We start from the raw sequence: 21185 nt of genomic DNA, 5'->3' as shown, positions 1-21185 counted from the left end.
TCGACTGAAACCACTGCTAGCAACTAGGGCAAAAGGCCTCGACTTCAAAATATGTAAAATATAGCAAACGCGAATCACCTTTAAAGATGCTATACCAACAAAAGCAAAATGCGCCTGGTGCAACATTCTCTTAAACAGCAGCACTTTTAAAAAGATAGGAAGAAGCATGCAGCTGTTATACGTCAGCTACTGTTGAAGATGGCCATCCAAATAAACATAAAAATATTCGTTCAAAAATAATAAGACCATAGGAAGAGCGTATACAAATATTCACAGAGCAATTGTAAAATGTTAGGAAGAGCTGCATCGGACCAAGTCAGCGTATAAGTAGTTTTTTCGCTTTTTATTGTACATTTCCACTAGTATAGTTTCGAAATCGAGCATAAAACAGTGGAGTATTTATGTTGCCTCTCAATGCTATAGACACATGCACTGCAAATGCGGTAATTTGTTTCTCCGATATGACATTAAATACCGATATTCATGAAGGTTACCTGCACTTGACAGTTGACCTTAAATAACGAAAAGTGTGAGGTCATCCTCATGAGTGATAAAAGGAACGCGTTAAACTTCGGTTACACGATAAATCAGTCTAATCTAAAAGCTGCAAATTCAACTAAATACCTAGGTATTACAATTACGAACAATTTAAATTGGAAGGAACACATAGAAAATGTTGTGGGGAAGGCTAACCAAAGACTGCGTTTTATTGGCAGAACACTTAGAAAATGTAATAGACCTACTAAGGAGACAGCCTACACTAAGCTTGTCCGTCCTCTTTTAGAATACTGTTGCGCGGTGTGCGATCCTTACCAGATAGGACTGACTGCGTGCATCGGAAAAGTTCAAAGAAAGGCAGCACGTTTTGTTTTATTGCGAAATATGGGAGAGAGTGTCACAGAAATGATACATGATTTGGGATCGACTTCATTAAAAGAAAGGCGTTTTTCGTTGCGACTAAATCTTCTCACGAAATTCCAATCACCAACTTTTTCCTCCGAATGCGAAAATATTTTGTTGACACCGACTTACATAGGGAGGAACGATCACCAAGATAAAATAACGGAAATCAGAGCTCGTTCGGAAACATATAGGTGTTCATTCTTCTCGCGCGCTATACGAGATTGGAATAATAGAGAATTGTGAAGGTGGTTCGATGAACCCTCTTCCAGGCACTTAAATGTGATTTGCAGAGTATCCATGTAGATGTAGATGTATTGATTTGACCTTAGCTATTTACTAGTTTCAAATTTTACGGCTGCTTCCTACAGTTCTTTAATCCACGTAATTTTCCGTCAGTAACTTCGGTTACACTCTCATTGAAAACTCGCTCCTTCTATTGTTGATACCTGGGAATACGTATGCATGATAGCAGATAACCGAGTTCGTGAACAGCATTGGAAATATCTGTGAGTATCCTGAAATATGTACACAGTAAAGATAAAGGGACATTCAGTAATTAAAGAGACAGATTTATGATAGAAATGAAACAGTTCGTAGAAAGGACTTTGTATTTTCATGATTTTAGGTTGGCATTGCTGGGATGAGTGGAGAACAGATGACGCTTAATAACTATTTGGTTTATAACGCCAATATTGCCTTTAAGGATGGCATGTCCGCTTGAAATTTCCACGTTAGTTGACCAATATTCAGTGATATCGTTCGAAAATTTTTAGAAGTGGGTAGAACAGTTGAGAAACAGCCGAACGTTAGTAACTGATGGATAGCAACCTCGATGGTCAATTGAAGTGTCAACTCCTCCGCTTGAAACTCCCATTGACGACATTATTCGTGAAGACCGACGTATTACAGTTGAAGATGCAGCAAAAACAGTTGCAGTAAGTATTAGTACGGTTGGTAACGTTATCAGTAACAAACCGAAGAACAGCAAAATGAGTGCAAGGTGGGTCCCGGAAGAAATAACGCAACAAATCAAGGTAACAAGACTCAAAATGTGTACACACTTTGAAAGAGTGGTATGAAAGGGAAGGTGACCTTTTTCTAGAGAAGATTTTCATTTGTTTGGTCCACTCACGGAGGCATTACGTACAGGGGATAAGCAAAATAATGTGAACAGTGATAGTAATGGGATGGTTGTATTTGACGGTCAGCTACGCAGATAAGGCACGCGTCGCGCTGGATTGTGCTTGTTCAGTACGGACAGTAATGACAGCCTAAATGTAATAGTGGGCGCCAATCAAAACTAAATGACAAGAGATCGTCGTGCGCTAACACGAATTGTGTCAAAACAACACAAAACTATGGCGCCTAAATCGACTGCAGAGCTCAATAGCCATCTTCGAGACCCCCTACCTATCAACACTGTGCACTCTTCATGGACGAGCTGCTATACCTAAATCATTAGTGACGACAACCAACGCAAAGAAGCGTAAATCATGGTGTCAGGAGCATAAATCTTGGACGGCTGACCAGTGGAAACATATCATATGGTCCGACGAGTCAACGTTTACGTTATTTACAACAAAATCAAATGGCTCTGAGCACTATGGGACTTAACATCTGAGGTCATCAGTCCCCTAGAACTTAGAACTGCTTAAACCTAACTAACCTAAGGACATCACACACATCCATGCCCGAGGCAAGATTCGAACCTGCGACCGTAGCGATCGCGCGGTTCCAGACTGAAGCGCCTAGAACCGCTCGGCCACACCGGCCGGCGTTATTTACAACATCGGGTCGGATTTACGTCTGGAGAACGCCAGAAAAGCCTACAGTGCTGATTGCTTGATTCCAACGCTTAGGCATGGAGGTGGAAGTGTGATGGTGTGGGCAGCCACCTCATGGTATCCTGCTGGTCCCATCATTACCCTAAAAGGCCGTGTTACAGCCAAAGATTGTGTGAACGTTTTAGGTGATCAGGTGCACCCCATGAATCAAATGTTGTTCCCCAACAATGATGCCATATATCAGGACGACAATGCACCCATTTTCACAGCCAGGACAGTATCATCGTGGTATGAGGAGCAAGCAATTGAACTGCAGCGTCTTCTTTGGCCAGCACAGTCCCCGGACTATAATATTATCGAACCCTTGTCGGTGGTACTGGAGTGCAGACTCCGGAGCAGATTCTACTTCTACATCCATACTCCGCAAGCCACCTGACGGCGTGTGGCGCCTCCCTCGTCATTACAAGAGTCAGAAGAGGTTCTGATCGAGGAGTGGCATAACATTCCACTGGAGACTATACCACCATTATGCCAGAATTCCAAGAAGAATCGTAGCTGTACTACGGGAAAATGGGGATCCAGCCCCCTTATTAATAAAGTATAGGTGTTCACATCATTTTGCCTGTCCCCTGTATAAAATAGTTCAGAAACAACGAAGAAATCGGAGAATTTGTTGGGGTTTATGTTAAGATGTGGTAAAAGCCTCATTTCGTAAAAATACCGTTTTTTCTACATCAAATTGTCACTTCAATTATTGAGTGTCCCTCGTACTAGCAAACAAAAGAATTTGGTACACTAATTTTCTGTTATCATTTGGGGGATCTAAACTTGAAGATAGAATTTGAAATTCGTAAGTTAAATAAAGGAATTAATTGTTCTTGTTTTGCGGGCATCTTCTGTTGAAGTACTGCAGTCTTGCGCTGATTTGGTAGTGTCGTGGTCCAGTCAAAGGCAGCAGAAATAAGCCAATAATACCACAGAACGATCAGTAAATTTTTGCCTAACTATAACAAGATGTATGATGCAGACAACACGAATCTACAGGCACGCTGAAGTTCTGTGCTACAGACGCGCGTTGAGAGAGCCGCAGTTCGCTATCCTGTCGATGGAGAGATCACTGCCCAAAACACGGCACGTCAAGAACGACGCAGCACTCGGTTGTTTGCCCGGTCGATCGCAGAGAAACATTTGCCAGCCGCCGTGGTCACTCACCGAGACACGAGTCGAAGAGCAACAGGTGGACAGTGTCAACGCGAGCGGCAGCGGTGCTCGAGATCATACAGGGGCGGCGGCCTTCCGTGACGGAGACGGCGGCGACAATGGCGGCGGGCGGAAGAGGACACGGCAGCGGCGGCGGACGGACCTGCGCAGCGACTGAGCCGGTGTCCAGCGCCGTCGGCCAGCTCTTATGGCTCGGGGGTGCGTGACGCACGGCACGGCCTCGCGGACGAGATAGCGGGCGAACAGATAGACCCCCTCGGCACTAGGCCGATGACGGCGCCCGGCGATCTGCAGCACGAGAGCGCCAACCGCTGCCTGTAATCTCGTGCGGCCAGGGTCGCCTCGAGAGCATCTTCCCCACACAAAGCGACGTATCATTTGGTCCCTCGTCTTCCCTCAGATATTAGCTGCCTTTCCTTGGGCTCTCGATAAGATCATTTTAAAAGCATTTCACTCCCTCAGACATGGGCTTCTGATAAAACCATTTTAAGATAAATGTTACGTTGTTTTAAACTTACACTGAGGTGACTAAAGTCATGGTATACCTCCTAATATCGTGCCAGACCTCCGTTTGCCTGGCGTAGGACACCAAATTGACGCGGCATGAACAAGTCGTGGATGTACCCTGCAGAAATATTGAGCCATGCTGCCTTCATAGGTGTCCATAACTGCGAAAGTTTTACCGGTGCAGGATTTTGTGCACGAATTAACCTCTCGATTATGTCCAATACATGTTCGATGCGTGGCCAAATCATTTGCTCCAACTGTCCAGAACGTTCTTCAAACCAATCGCTAACAATTGTGGCCCAGTGACGTGACGCATTGTCATCCATAAAAATTCCATTGTTGTTTGGGAACATGAAGTCCATGGCTCTGAGCACTATGGGACTTAACATCTGAGGTCATCAGTCCCCTAGAACTTAGAACTACTTAAACCTAACTAAACTAAGGACATCACACACATCCATGACCGAGGCAGGAGTCGAACCTGTGACCGTAGCAGCAGCGCGGTTCCAGACTGAAGTGCCTAGAACCGCACGGCCACAACGGCCGGCCATGAAGCCGATGAATGGTTGCAAATGGTCTCAAGGAACCGAACATCTACATCTACATCTACATCCATACCCCGCAAGCCACCTGACGGTGTGTGGCGGAGGGTACCTTGAGTACCTCTATCGGTTCTCCCTTCTATTCCAGTCTCGTATTGTTCGTGGAAGGAAGGACTGTCGGTATGCCTCTGTGTGGGCTCAAATCTCTCTGATTTTATCCTCATGGTCTCTTCCTGTGATATACGTAGGAGGGAGCAATATACTGCTTGACTCCTCGCTGAAGGTATGTTCTCGAAACTTCAACAAAAGCCCGTACCGAGCTACTGAGCGTCTCTCCTGCAGAGTCTTTCACTGGAGTTTATCTATCATCTCCGTAACGCTTTCGCGATTACTAAATGATCCTGCAACGAAGCGCGCTGCTCTCCGTTGGATCTTCTCTATCTCTTCTATCAACCCTATCTGGTGCGGATCCCACACTGCTGAGCAGTATTCAAGCCAGTGGGCGAACAAGCGTACTGTAACCTACTTCCTTTGTTTTCGGATTGCATTTTCTTAGGATTCTTCCAATGAATCTCAGTCTGGCATCTGCTTTACCGACGATCAACTTTATATGATCATTTCATTTTAAATCACTCCTAATGCGTACTCCCAGATAATTTATGGAATTAACTGCTTCCAGTTGCTGACCTGCTATATTGTAACTAAATGATAAGGAATCTTTCTTTCTATGTATTCGCAGCACATTACACTTGTCTACATTGAGATTCAATTGCCATTCCCTGCACCATGCGTCAATTCGCTGCAGATCCTCCTGCATTTCAGTACAATTTTCCATTGTTACAACCTCTCGATATACACAGCATCATCCGCAAAAAGCCTCAGTGAACTTCCAATGTCATCCACAAGGTCATTTATGTATATTCTGAATAGCAACGGTCCTACGACACTCCCCTCCGGCACACCTGAAACCACTCTTACTTCGGAAGACTTCTCTCCATTGAGAATGACATGCTGCGTTCTGTTATCTAGGAACTCTTCAATCCAATCACACAATTGGTCTGATAGTCCATATGCTCTTACTTTGTTCATTAAACGATTGTGGGGAACTGTATCGAACGCCTTGCGGAAGTCAAGAAACACGGCATCTACCTGTGAACCCATGTCTATGGTCCTCTGAGTCTCGTGGACGAATAGCGCGAGCTGGGTTTCACACGACCGTCTTTTTCGAAACCCATGCTGATTCCTACAGAGTAGATTTCTAGTTTCCAGAAAAGCCATTATACTCGAACATAATAGGTGTTCCCAAATTCTACAACTGATCGACGTTAGAGATATAGGTCTATAGTTCTGCGCATCTGTTCGACGTCCCTTCTTGAAAACGGGGATGACCTGTGCCCTTTTCCAATCCTTCGGAACGCTACACTCTTCTAGAGACCTACGGTACACAGCTCCTAATATCGTGCCAGACCTTCTTTTGCCTGGCGTAGGACACCAAACTGACGCGACATGAACAAGTCGTGGAAGTCCCCTGCAGAAATATTGAGCCATGCTGCCTTCATATCCGTCCATAACTGCGAAAGTTTTACCGGTGCAGGATTTTGTGCACGAATTAACCTCTCGATTATGTCCAATACACGTTCGATGCGTGGCCAAATCATTTGCTCCAACTGTCCAGAATGATCTTCAAACCAATCGCTAACAATTGTGGCCCAGTGACGTGACGCATTGTCATCCATAAAAATTCCATTGTTGTTTGGGAACATGAAGTCTATGAATGGTTGCAAATGGTCTCAAGGGATCGAACATGCAGAGGACCCAATCTATGCCATGTAAACACAGCCCACACCAATATAGAGTCACCACCAGCTTGCACAGTGTCTTGTTGACAACTTGAGTCCACGGCCTCGTGGGGTCAGCACCACATTCGAACCCCATCATCAGCTCTTAATAACTGAAATCGGGATTCATCTTACCAGGCCTCGCATTGCCAGTCGCCTAGGGCAGGGGTCTCCACACTACGGCCCGCGGGCCGAAACCGGCCCACGAGGGCCGGCAAACCGGCCCGCGTTAGCTGGCAGGACATCCCCGGTATCCGGCCCGCCCAATATTTGGTACCTATACTGTCAACAATTGAGTTTCGAGGTCTATCGCGACCAATAAGATAGATGGCGTATCAGAGACTCATACATTTCTAATCGTTCCCATCCTGTAAACTTGGAGTAATTCTGAGAGTGCTTAGTCTCATAATGACGTTTGATATTGTATTCTTTGAAGACTGATATTGCTTCATTGCAATTAATACACATTGGTTTGTTGCTTGACTCCACCACGACATATTGACATCCCCACTGCTCTTCAAAAATTCTACATTCACTGTCAACCTTTTGTTTCTTTTCCATATTTGTACAGAACTTCACAAAAGATTGTAACCTGAAAATAAAATTGTGCTATTTAATACTAATAAAACCAGGGAGTAGTCTGCCTAAACAAAATGCAATGAATTTATTTTAAGGTACTTTAATTACTAAATTAAATACTCACAAATACACTATAGTTCCACTAAAAATACAGTGAAAAAGTACTCAAGTCGTGCTATACGTATTTCGATTTTCAGATTTTCCTTGTCACTTCGAATTCAAACTTTGAATTGTCCCACACTTCGTCGTCTCACCTATCAATACAGCGCATAAAACACTAAAAAACTCGTAAGACACTCGCAACATACACAAAATCACGCAACACAACTATCAGATACGTATATGCTCTGGCTCTGCTACTCGCTACAAGACTACATAAGTAAACTTTTAGTTGCGCCGCTTGAAATGACAATGCGTTGACATACTCTACCTCTGTTACGTCTTGCAGTAATAGTGTTGCTAACAATGATTTTGGGATTTCGTTAACTTTGCAGGACGCTTTCGTGAAGAATGTGCAGTGACACACCTTTTGTCGGTGAAATTCGCCAGAATAAAATACGCAGAATTTCGGTCAGGCACGTCCACCAATCAAAATTATGTAATTAAATAAAAATCGTAGTTCGTTTCAGTGCTAGCTATTCCCACAACTTTAGATTTTTGCGATTTCATGTTTCGTTTAGCCTTACATTACAGTAATCATGGAGTGCTAGGGTGCTTTAATCCCACTAGGTAGATCTTGCCCCTTTTGACTTCGTGCAGGAGTCAATGTGGCCCGCAGACTAAACAGTTTGGAGACCCCTGGTCTAGGGCCTAACCGATAGGGTCACGAGCCCAGGAGAGACGCTGCAGGCGATGTCTTGCTGTTAGCAAAGGGACTCGTTTCGGTCGTCTGCTGCCATAGCCCATCAACGCCAAATTTCGCCGCACTGAACTAATGGATACATTCGTCGTACGTCCCACACTGATACCTGCGGTTATTTCACGCACTGTTGCTTGTCTGCTAGCACTGACAATTCTACGCAAACGCCGCTGCTCTCGGTCGTTAAGTGAAGGCCATTGCCATGCGTTGTCCGTGATGAGAGGTAGTGCCTGACATTTGGTGTTCCCGGCACACTCTTGACACTGTGCATCTCAGAATATTGAATTCCCTAATGATTTCCGAAATGGCGTATCCCATGTGTCTAGTTCCATCTACCATTCCGCATTCAAAGTCTGTTAATTCACGACATACGGCAATAATCACTTCAGAAGCCTTTCCACACGAATCCCCTGAGTACAAATGACAGCTCCATCGATGCACTGCTCTTTCATGCCTTACGTACGCGATACTACCGCCATTTGCTTATATGTGCATATTGCTATCCTATGACTTATGTCACCCCAGGGTAAGTAAAATAAACATAAGGTGACACACGTTGTACAGAAGGAAATCCGCACTTTTGCTGACGCAGCAGAGATCTGGTCCCCGATACTTTGAGGGATCAAGGCAGACGCCCGTTTGCAATGCATTCACAAAACAGTGTGTCTGTGAAGACTATACAGCATTGATCGTCAATCTGTGGTGTGTGGGCCGCATGCTGCCTGAATATAGTATTCGCGCTGACCGCGATTCTCAGAGGTATCTAACAACTAACAGCCGAATGCAGAAACGTTAACTAATGTACACCTTCTTAAACGTGCAGTTTACATGTCACTAAAAAAACAAAAATACTTAGTAAAAGAAAGTAACATGGATTCGTGACTGTGCTTTAAAAGATGTTCGCTTCATATTTGTAGCAACGAAGATGTAATTAAATTACGGGTTTTGTAATACATCGCAATTAGTAGAAGAAAAATGACATTCAAAACATTTGGCAAACAATGCTGATCCTGTCTCATATTACATAATCCATTTAAATACAAGTTCTATCACTGTTATTAATCAGTTGATCATTCGTTCACACGGACAACACCAAAACTCTTCGTCAGGCAATTACAGTGTCACAGCGTTGGGGTCGCTGAGGGTGGCAGCAGTGTGAAACAGATAACAGTCGACACGAGGTGTTGCGAGTTGCGCCGACTTTTAACTATCTGTACTTAGCGGCCTTTGGTCAACTTATCGCGCCCACACTCTTGCTACTCTGTTAGGGTCTCATAAGACACTAATTTATGTTGGTCGCCTATAATATCGGTAGATTTGCGGCCAGAGGTGCTGCCCCGCCATGTCAGTATTGATTCTTGAGTAAAAAGATTTGGCGACCAGTGCTGTATAGTTTGGAGGGCTGGGTAACTAGTCGTGAGCCAAATACCAATTTTACTCGATACCTACAATTTGTATGGACGGAACATTTCCTACACGTTGGTGCGAGGCCTCTGTAATCCCATACCTAAGTCTGGTAACGACAGACACCATCCTTCCAGCTACCGCCCCATTTCTGTCACCAGCAGTGTCTGCAAAGTGATGGAACGTGAGGCGTAGCGTCGTATAACGATCCTGCCTTGGAGGCGGTTAAGTGGGAGATGTGTCTCAAAGTTGGATAGTGACAGATGGTGACTCGAGACTGGATGCGCACGTAGTTTATGTATCAGCCGATAGAGAACAGTATTGGATAGGGGACTGATTTAGTTTCGATTGTGCCCACTAGAGTGCACTAAAGTAATAGAATGTTTGTCATAAACTGTTCTAGTATTTTCATAATGTGTTATTATGTCTTTTTGTGTATGTAAAATGTTATAAATGTGTTTTAGCAGTATGAATGATATGTGAGTGTGGATTAATGTTAATATGAAGATAATTGTTTAACGAGTTGTGTAGTAGGATTTAGTGTGGGAACATTTCAAAGATGTATGGATATGAACAAAGGGGATTTTTGTGGAATAGATTTGTAAAGTAAGCTTATGGTAAAGGGAAAGTTAATTCAGGTATAAATAACAATAGTAAATAACTTTATGCATAAGCAAAACTTCAGCATATTAGATAATTACGTCGGTAAAAAGTGCAGTCGTGAGGTTTACTATTTTGCGATTGGTTATGGATGAAAAGCGCGGACTGACGCGGGAGAATGTTGTTTTGCTATTGGCTGTTAAGTAAACTGACCAATGGTAAAGCAATATTCTTCGCGCGCTTTTCTCTGCTGGAAAAGAAGACTTGGAGTATTCTAGAGAGGAGTCGAAGCCTAGCCATGAAAGAGATCGGACGTGTGCAGTAGTAGTTCCGAAGGAAATGATAAGTTGCCGGATCTAGCTGTGTTTCGTACATCAAAAGTGTTGGAAATTGACGGCATAATTATTCCGATGTGTGTGTAGAAATTTCGGAATTTTTAAGTGAATTTTGGGACGAGATAAGACATATATTCCGCGTGGCGTATTGAGCAGGTCAGTGGCTAAAGACTGTCTGCAGTTGGTACCGACAGACTTAATATTTGGTGAGCATTCTCAACCAAAAACAATCAGTATTTTTGTAGCTATTACGTTTTCGGGAAATGCAACACCATAAACTTGCTAACTTGAGTGAAAGGGATTATGAGTGACTGTGTTAAGACTAGCACGGGCTTGGCAGTGATTCTTGTTCACCTAAGTTTCAGAGTATATTAATTGAGGACAAAATTACCAACCTTTCATTTCATATGAAAACTTTCTCCCGAAACTTAGATTAGTGACTTTAATTGCAGCCTGGTTCACGTCGAGGTAGAAGAGGTTTCACTCGGCTTCCCTACTGATGATCTGCTGAGACAATGTTCACGGGTAGGTAGGTGCAGGTCCGTCGTAAAGGGACGGAAAGAACCGCGCCGCCGCAAACGGATGGTGGATAGGCGGCTGTGTGGTTGCCTTAGTCACAGAAATTACTGGCAAACGTTCAATGTGGCTTTCGTAGGCAACGCTCTGCAGTCGAACATCTGCTCACCCTGTCGATCCAAATCGTTGACAACTTTCTGCCTTAGTGCCAGACTGTAGCCACAATTTTTTAATTTGGAAAAGGCGTGTGACACTTATTAGAGGACAGAAATCCTCTACACATCACACGGATTGGGCTACCGAGGCCGCCTGCCCCACTTTATCTGGGAATTTTTCAAAGACCGGGTTTTTAATGGACGCGTGGGCGATGCTTTGTCCGTTCTTTTCATTCAGGCTCAGGCTGTACCTCAGGGCTCCGTGTTGAGCGTAACCTTACTTGCTGCAACAATCAACCCTGTTATTGACTGTGTCCCACCGGGCGTCTCAGGCAGTCTCTTCGTCGACGATTTCGCAGTCGGTCGCAGCTATCGGCGGACCTGTCCACTCCAGCAGCGACTCCAGCGTTGTCTCAACCATCTCTACGCGTCAGGCATCCGTTAGCTGTATGGCAATATGAATTTCCGGCGACGAAACGAATTTCTCCGACCATCCTAACATCTCGGTTTCGCTGCTCTCACATTCATCGAAGCCCCGAAATTCTTGGCGTTAATACCTGACGGAAGACTATGTTGATCCTCTCGTACATTCTACATGGCAGCTCGCTGTGACCATTCTCTGAATGTCCTGTGCGTTCCAAGTGACATCTCATGTAGAGCAAACCTGGCGGTCCTTCTTCGTTTATATCGATTCTTAGTGCGATCAAAACTGAACTGTGGTCACATCGTATATTCATCTGCACAACCAGCCGTCTGACGTTGTCTTAATATAATTCAGTACCGCGCAATCTGTTTGGGCACTGGTGCGCTACCCACCAGCCCAGATACGAGCCTCTGTACAGAAGCTGCCGAGTTTCCACTGTCATTCCGGCGCTATGGCCTCCTCTGCAAATACGATAGCTGATTGTCCTCTATTTCCAGACATCCATTTTATTCTTCCTTTATTGATTATTACCTTGACGGCAAATATGAGGCAAACTCTGCTTCCTTGTTGCCTCCCAGAGTTTGCATACGGTTCCTACTTTTAAAGCTTGTCTTGCGTTAAAACATGTGTGGATAAAATTTCTACGTCAAGATCGAAAATTTTCTTTATTGAGTACCGTTTCCGACTCACTGACGAGCCATCATCAGATCTAAAATACATTCAAAATATAGTCAATAGTTAAATTTCCATTATACAGTACATGCCAGTCTAAAATGTTCAGTGTGTGACAATCATTACACATCGTTGTATTCTGAGGGCTAAGTCGCCCTAGTTAAATAAAAAAATCGTATAGGCATAACGATAAAAATATTAAGTCGTGACACAACAAAGACATGCAATAATATATGATGAGAGATATCAAATACCGTGCCTACAATGAAAAATCGCAGTTGGTTATGTAAATTGACAACGACAATCAATAATCAAATATTATTACATCGCCCATATTGCCATGCATGTGTATGAACGATCGGCAGCAATGATAGTTACATCGCCCATGAGTGGACGTAAACAAGATATCACGTCTTATGTTCATAACATAAACAAGGCAGTATTTGTGTGGCAGCTGTCAGCCAACTGGCTAAACGAGAACACTGACCACCAGATGCGCTATCATCCAACTAATTTAATACAGACGTGACACTAACAAGACAAACGATGCTAATGTAATGATTTTTTGTAAATTTACTTTATATAAGTGAGATAAATTATATTCATAACAGTACACTTGTAACAAACAAACAATCAGTATTTTCTCTTCGTTAAATAATAAAAAATAAAAAAAAAACAAGAAGCACTGGATGTCAGGGAATTACATCCAAAGTTACGACAGGAGAAAGGTACGATTGTATTTTAAATACAGAAAAATATAACAATATTACTGACCAAGAAACATAAATTCGTAATACTGAATATTAGGACGAAATAATGTCATAACTCGATGTCTGGGCGCCAGATGCAACCAGCTCGATCAATGGCTATGATAACCAACCAGTATATATGTGCCTAACCGACAGTAATGCCGGCCGCTGTGGCTGAGCGGTTCAAGGCGCTTCAGTCTGGAACCGCGCGACCGCTACGGTCGCAGGTTCGAATCCTGCCTCGGGCATGGATGTGAGTGATGTCCTTAGGTTGGTTGGGTTTAAGTAGTTCTAAGTTCTAGGGGACTGATGACCTCAGATGTTAAGTCCCATAGTGCTCAGAGCCATCTGAACCATTTGAACCGACAGTAATACAGTTGAGCCAACACGTAATACAGAAGATAGACTATAATATCGAAAGAGAAGAATTTTATCAAAGTGATCTTATACTTAGCTATATTTTATAGAATATAGCATGAATTGCTGACATGTACAATATATGTCAAAATACAATACACCGATGTCTAATAAGCAACATTCCAGTATATCTTTTAATATGTTTGTGAAATCAGTCACATCCCTGAAGCAATAAAATACATGTATAATACACATCTAGCTTAAGGTCTACGTGTTTCACACAGTCATACCGTGTAAGGTACTCCAAGAATTCATGCTTCATACAAAAGCCCATTATTTACGCGAATAACATGACCTGTGCGTAGACATCCAATGCCACATACCTGCACAAACCTATCAAGAAACTATCGGATCTCTGATATTCAGAATCAGAGGTGAACAGGGTGAGCACGAAATCTTGCCCTGATTATAAAAATTTATAACAGAATAACCGTTTGACATGATAAGTTACATTTGGTGCCGTTACATAGGTTAGTGTTACTAGTTGTTGTGACCAATAGATGGCGCTAGTGATCCACAACACCGACGCGGTCTGTTAGGTCAGGTTAGTTGCTGGCGAAATGGCGTCGAAGCAGGAGAAAGCGCAATGTGTGCTTTGGTTTCACGAAACGAAATCGCCCATCAGTGCTCAGCGTCAATTTCGGGCTTCTTATGGACGCAGCCCTCATGACGTTAAACCAATAAAGCGATGGTATGCAAAGTTTAACGAAACAGGCAACGTTGAAGATCGTCCTCAAAGTGGCAGGCCTCGCTCGTGTGAGTGATGCAACTGTTGATCGTATTCGGCAATCGTTTGAACGGAGTCCGTCTAAATCAACTCGTCAAACATCACGTGAACTTCAAATACCGCAAGTAGATTCTTCATGAATCGCATGCTTACAAAGTGCAAATCGTGCAGGCCTTGCAACCGAATGATTTGCTGACACGTGCTGAATTTGCAAGTGAGATTCTCAATAGGATTGATGGCGCTAACGATTACTTAAATCGCATATGCTTTACCGATGAATCCACCTTTCATGTCAGTGGAATGGTAAATAGGCATAATGTCCATATATGAGGTTCAGAGTCTCCACATACTGCTGTACAGTTACAGCGAGTCAGCGAAAAAGTGAATGATTGGTGCGGCCTCATGCATAACAAGGTTCATTGCCCCACAGTTAGAAGAATATCAACCATGAGTAATTTTCCAGCAAGAAATTGTTATAATCAGGGCAAGACGTTGTGCTACCCTGTATTTCGTTCCAAAGACAGACAAACAAGCTATTAAAGAGGCGGTCATGATGTTTTGGCTCATCAACGTATACAGAATGTAAAGAAAGTAGAATGCTTGATTAGATCTAAGAGAGGGAGTGATGGCCCTAATCTTGCCCGTGTAAAAAGAATAAATAAAAATATGTTTGTGCGTTTTTTGTTCCTAATTAATGAGTATCCAGTCGGTTATTCTATCGTCTATTTTAATTGAAATGAATAACGTTCAAGCTGTATTTTAATCAAACAGGTAGAGAGTGCTACTCACGCGGTCACAGTTCTTAACCTTTCCGTGTGTGTCTGGTGGTGTGGAGTGCCATTTCTTTATATAACAGGGCCCCTTTGGTTGCCGCCGAGACATCAACGTGAATTCACTACAACCCTTTTCAAACCACTGTTGCTCGGTACTGGCTCTGAGACACGGACAATTATACTGCTGAAAGATATCGCCGTCGGGGAAGACATCAAGCATGAAGGTTGCAGGTGGCTCGCAGATGTCAGCGTGTCTTCGATTACTACCACAGGTCCCACGCAAGCGCAGGAGAATGTCTGCCTTTGCGTAATACTGCTACCACTAGCCTGCGTTCGTGGCGCGCTGCATGTTTAGAAGCACCGGTCACCTCGATGACGGTGTTTGTGGAGACGACGGGTCGAATCCCGATAGTTTCGCGCCCACTGCAGTCGTAATGGATGATGTCGTTGGGTCAACATGTGAGCACGTAGGGGTGGTATACTGTGGTGCTCCATGAACAACAATGTGCGATGAACGGTGTGTTCCGAAACAGCATTGTGCTCTTTCGGCAGAGATGCCACAGATCACCATCTACCCTACTTTACAAAGCAGACAAGCCTACGAGCCCCACGTTCTGTAAAGAGTCGTGGATGTCCAACCATTTTGCGCCTAATGGTACTTTCACTGTCCTACCTCTTTCCGTAGACGCCCACGACAGCAGCACGTGAACATTCGACCAGCTTCGCCGTTTTCCAGATACTTGTTCGCAGGTTCTGCGTAATAACAATTTGCCCCTTTCAAAGTCGCTTATTTCAATGGATTTCCCCATTTACAGTCCATATCTTCGTTAGGGTGATCCCCCGTCCGTGTGTGCTCCGCCTACATGCTTTTGTTATTGCGTCATATGTCCGCAACGCCGCCGGCCAGACTGGCCGAGCGGTTCTAGGCGTTAGAGTCTGGAACCGCGCGACCGCTACGGTCGCAGGTTCGAATCCTGCCTCGGGCATGGATGTGTGTGATGTCCTTAGGTTTAAGTAGTTCTAAGTTCTAGGGGACTGATGACCACAGATGTTAAGTCCCATAGTGCTCAGAGCCATTTGTCCGCAACGCCACCAGGCGGCAACCAGCGTCGCGGTGGACAGTGTTGCAGTGTGCAGAATGTTTTGGCTTAACAGTGTGTTATGACAAGTATAAGTTGAAATACAGAACATACATCTAGAACTTACAGTAGTGCAAATAAAAAAAAACAGTTTGCAATATTTCATGATAAGTGCAACCATAAATACAAATTACAGGAAAGTAGGCTTGACCAATGAGTGCGAGCAGCGTTGGACAGGGATGAAACAGGAACGTGATAACACGTAGCTGATGAAGATAAGAGAAAAAAGTGGCGTGGCCGTTAGAGAAACGAAAAGAGAAACAAGCGGAACTGGGAAAATATAAGAGCATTAGGTTTACTGTTTGACAGAGGAAAAACTGGCCATATGCGTTAATTTTTGGAGAAACGCTAAGAGGGTGACAGAAGGAAGTGCTTCTGCTTCATCTTAAAAGGACCAGGGCACTGAATTGTAGGATGTAGGACAGGTATTCCAGAGTTGGACGGCTACAGCAGAGATAAGCTTTGGGAATGTTTTTGTTTGATGCATGAGGACTGCTGCGATATAGAGACCTTGTATTTATGGTAAGAGATTCTTCTTTTTCTTGTGCCTTTGTCCCGCATTGGCATGATTACCAAATGATTTGGCATGGTTAATCTAAAGGGTGGACGGATGCCGCGTCCCCTTGCCCTCTTGGACTGAATATGCGTATCCCAATTGTCTGCGTGTGGCGTCATTCACGTGAAAGCGGGCGAAAGTTTTTTTAAAATATTTTCGAGTCGCATAACTGAGGCGTACTGGCCAAGTATTCATCTAGTAACGTGGGAAACCGCCTAAAAACTAGATGCAGGCTGGTCAGCGCACCGATCCTCGTCGTTCATCCGATTGTTGTTAATACGATCAGGGGCCGGCGCACAAGCGGCGCTTTAACACTCACGGCTATCCCGGCAGGTCTTTCGATCACAGTGAGGTTGCAGGTGTTTATCTCTGATGCGAGGTGCTCGCACTGAGGACCCAATGCAGCAGACATAGCATGTGGTGGCCAGTCCAACTTCACTACCTCCTCTGATTTCGGCTATTGGGGAATAATGGACTGCCATTCCTCAACAGACATCCAAGTGTCACCGCAAGTGTTCAAGCTTTCATAAAGGCGCAAGGTATACATAGTCTGTATTAAATTCCACTAATAGTGTCCGTATACTTTTGATCACATAGTGTGTTTCTGACTTGCGATACATATGTCACCATCACGATTAAAACTTACTGGAAAATATTAGTATGTCGTAGAAATTCATAGCGTATATTCTGACTGTTGTAGCTCAGCTGGTTATGAGTGTAGTTATCAATGTCAGTTTTTTATTTCAAGGTCTAGTTTGTTGTTGAGGCTACTTACTGAGTATTGCACATTTTTAAAATTCTGTTACAGACATCAGAAAATAGAGTGTCAAGTAGTGTGCGACATATTGTCCCCTTTGTGTTTCATAGAGGTCTGAAGGGAGCGGAAAGTTCGAAACAGATGAGCCGTTGAAGAAATAACGCCAAAAATTGGTCTCTTGTTTTGGGGGGGGGGGGGGGGGGGGGAGATCGTTATGATGTGAACGATTTTCCACATTCAAGAAGAGCCCTGGGCCTTTATGAAGACCGTCTAAATGGTTAAATCCAAGATGGTCTACACAGTGTACCCAATAAATAACGAATTTGATGAACAGTAATCATGTCATTTTGATTTGACGTTTGTATTTAGTGGGCAAGATTTAAAAGTTGGGTGTATGGGCACTACATGCTCTAAGACAAATCAAAAAGATCAGTGGCCATATCTGAATTTTGCTTCACCATTAATAGTTGACTCGTGTACAGCATCGAGAATTTTTATCCACAATCGGTACTGGTGATAAAAATGATGCCTTTGTATTAACCTCAGGAAAAGAAAGTAATAACTGATCTTTTAACGAAAGACACCATTCTACGGCCTGTGTGCATCCGCAAGAGATAATGTTATGCAGGGAGTGGGGGTGGGGCGAGGAAATCCCCCATCAAGTGCATAGCCACACAGACAGCGCAAAAACTCACCGAAAAACAAAAAGATGACGGTTTATGAATTAACATGGAGAGGTACGTCAGTTCTATGCTTCACGTACCAATCTTCCGCCTTCGAGAAAGCGCTTTCCTACAAATGCATGCTGTTATTTGTGACGCGATGTTTCACATCTGAATGTTGGTGTTGAGTTCTGGTGTGTGGTTTGCGGCGCTGTGGCGCTTGGACCAGGGAAACCCGCCTCTGATGGGTGACTGTACGTGCGGCGGCAAGCAAAGAACTGCGGCTGGACCCGCACATGCTGAACGCTCCGGGCATGACGTCAAATCCGCCTGGTAGCAAGCACAAAGTGTAGGTTTATATTGTTCACATTCGCGCATATGCAACGCAAAGTATTATAGATTCAGAAAAGCCCGGTTTGTTACGATGAAGAGGAGATAAAGACGATTCTGTTTATGTGCAGATGTGCGCTGAAGGTAATGTGTGTGGGAAGATACATGCCGAACAGCTTTGTTTAACTGAATACTGAATAATTCTTACAATTTTTATTACACAAAAGAGACCAAGCTATCAATTTGTAGCGCTCATCAATGCACATGGACTGAGCTATTCCCATTTCTTAGCGTAACTGGTTAAGTTATGAGAAACTTTTTGACTGAACTCTTGCTTAAATCATCTTATCATTTTATCCAAGACAGCTAAACTATTAGAAGCAACACAGTGTAAATTGGCAGACGTGATTACATACCACCTACGAGGAGCGTTCAAATAATGCAACACTTTTTTTCTCGTCCATTTTTGGTTGAAAAATGCGGAATTTGTTGTGGAACATCGTGGAATATTCCCACTTCAACCGCTATAATTTTATGAAGTTCCGTTGGGTAGCGGCGCTGTAAGTATCCTTCAAAATGACCTGTAACGGAAGGGTGTTCCAAGCAAAGAGCTGTCATTGAGTTTCTTTTGGCGGGAAACCAGAGCATCTCAGCTATTCATAGGCGTCTTCAGACTGTCTAAGAGACGTGGCAGTGAACAAAAGCACGGCGACTCGTTGGGTGAGGCGTCTGTCATCACCGTAACAGCGTCGCGCAAATCCATCCGATCTCCACCGTGCCTGACGGTTGCAACAGCTGTGATTCCTGCAGTGTTGGAAAGTGCAAACACTCTCATTCGAGGTGTTCGACTTATCACAATCAAACACCTCGCTGCACAACTCGACGTTTCTGTTGGCAGCGCTGTCACACTCGTCCAAAAGTTGAGCTACTCAAATATGCGTGCCCTCGAGGTTCTTCATCAGACCATAAAAAAGACCATAAAGAGCTTCCATCTGTTTGACCCAATGAAGTATGAATTCTGCAGAAAGCGGTACATAGATGATGCGGAGGTTATTATGGATGAAGCAAGGCGTTGGCTCCGACGTCGATCAGTAGAGTGGTACGGACGAGCATACACGACCTCCCAATAAGGTGGCATAAGGCTGTCGAACTGAATGGAGATTATGATGGAAAGAAAAGTTTTGTAGCCAAGCGTGGGGAATAATATGGCTTACTGGAACCCTGAATAAAACCAACCTGCTTTTCTTTTTTTTTTTTTTTTTTTAAAAGTGTTGCATTACTCAATGAACACCCCTCGTACAACATTTAGTTTGTAAGATTTATGCTTGTAATTGCAATATTTTATTAGCTGTTCATAAATTTAAATAGTTTTACTCTTCACTCGAAACTGATTACAGCAATCTTAATTCTGATTGTGGCAGTGGAAAGAGCAGATAGATTCCTGTAAGATAGATGTGCCTCAAATATCTGTACTGTAATTAGTAAAGGTACAAAGATCATAAACTATTTTGATTACCGCTGCTAAAATTTTCTGTTGTTTAAAATTAATTTGTGGGCTAACAGCTGCATGTAGATTGGAGGATGAGGTATCAATTTTGTTTAGATTTTTAGAACACAACTCATGGCGCATACATATTTTTAGTTACGTAAAACGTTATAAGAGAGGCTGCTGCTAGTATGAAGTAATTTACATCGAAAGTATGAAGTAATTTACATTGAGGATTGGATTTTCGGTGGAGGGGTGCTCGAAGGGCTTAGAGGGGCGGCGTCATCTTTCTCTTGTAACACTGTTCGCGATGATTTGGTAGGGGTAAGACTTATGCTAGTCTGAGTGCTGATCCTTCCAAACGCTTTTCGATGATAGAAATTTTCGCGTCATCGGCCACGACATGTTAAAATACTTCCTGTCATTTCAGTTGGTATTCAGAGATATTCTGCAGTGGTCAGGACTCTGTTGACGGTTTGTGCCGTTACCTCCTGTCTCTCAATGAGATATGCACCCAGAACGTTTCTTAAAGGGGCTGAATTAATTAGTAGTCAACAAGGTACGTTATTTTGCGCAACTTAACAGTCGCGACATGAGGGTAACCCACACTGATGATGGACAATCTCTGTAGATAGACCACGCAACACAGCTCATTAAGGCTGTTGTGACTTGGCAAGACAGCCAAGCCACTATGAGGAAGTCGAAAGGCACGCGTTAAGCTCACGCAGGCTGGCGCGAGGTCTGGAACAGTTAAGGGAATTTATAGTAGCAAAGAACGTAAGTAACTACTGGAATACTTAACTTTAATTCATAATTGGTGAACATCGGTCTGACGGTACATGCATCACAAGATAAATAGCAAATGATAATGGCGCCTTGCTAGGTCGTAGCAAATGACGTAGCTGAAGGCTATGCTAACTATCGTCTCGGCAAATGAGAGCGTAATTTGTCAGTGAATCATCGCTAGCAAAGTCGGCTGTACAACTGGGGCGAGTGCTAGGAAGTCTCTCTAGACCTGCCGTGTAGCGGCACTCGGTCTGCAATCACTGATAGTGGCGACACGTGGGTCCGACGTATACTAACGGACCGCGGCCGATTTAAAGGCTATCACCTAGCAAGTGTGGTGTCTGGCGGTGACACCACAAAGGCTTCTCTTGCTTTAACTGAAACAATACCTTACTAAGGTACATCATCGGAAAATTTTCTTTCAATTGGGTTGCCCGGTGATATTGTTCGGCTGTGTTAACTGA

The 21185-nt window shown here is 43.7% G+C and overlaps 1 protein-coding gene across 1 annotated transcript in view; it reads right to left on the bottom strand.

Annotated features, from left to right (window-relative positions):
- The window catches only part of LOC124593995, an 81106-nt gene extending 62671 nt beyond the window's left edge, over positions 1-18435 (bottom strand). Inside the window, exons 1-2 of the mRNA XM_047132346.1 lie at positions 18378-18435; positions 3900-4127 (exon numbers count right to left, since the gene is read on the bottom strand). Of these exons, the coding sequence (XP_046988302.1) occupies positions 3900-4127; positions 18378-18435 (286 nt within the window). The remainder of the gene's footprint in view (positions 1-3899; positions 4128-18377) is intronic.
- Between the last annotated feature and the right edge of the window lie 2750 nt (positions 18436-21185).

Source organism: Schistocerca americana, chromosome 2 (assembly GCF_021461395.2).
Source record: "Schistocerca americana isolate TAMUIC-IGC-003095 chromosome 2, iqSchAmer2.1, whole genome shotgun sequence".
In the NCBI taxonomy this organism is placed as follows: Eukaryota; Metazoa; Arthropoda; class Insecta; order Orthoptera; family Acrididae; genus Schistocerca; species Schistocerca americana.
The sequence above is the reverse complement of the archived record's forward strand: the minus strand, read 5'-3'. Positions and strand labels throughout refer to the sequence as shown.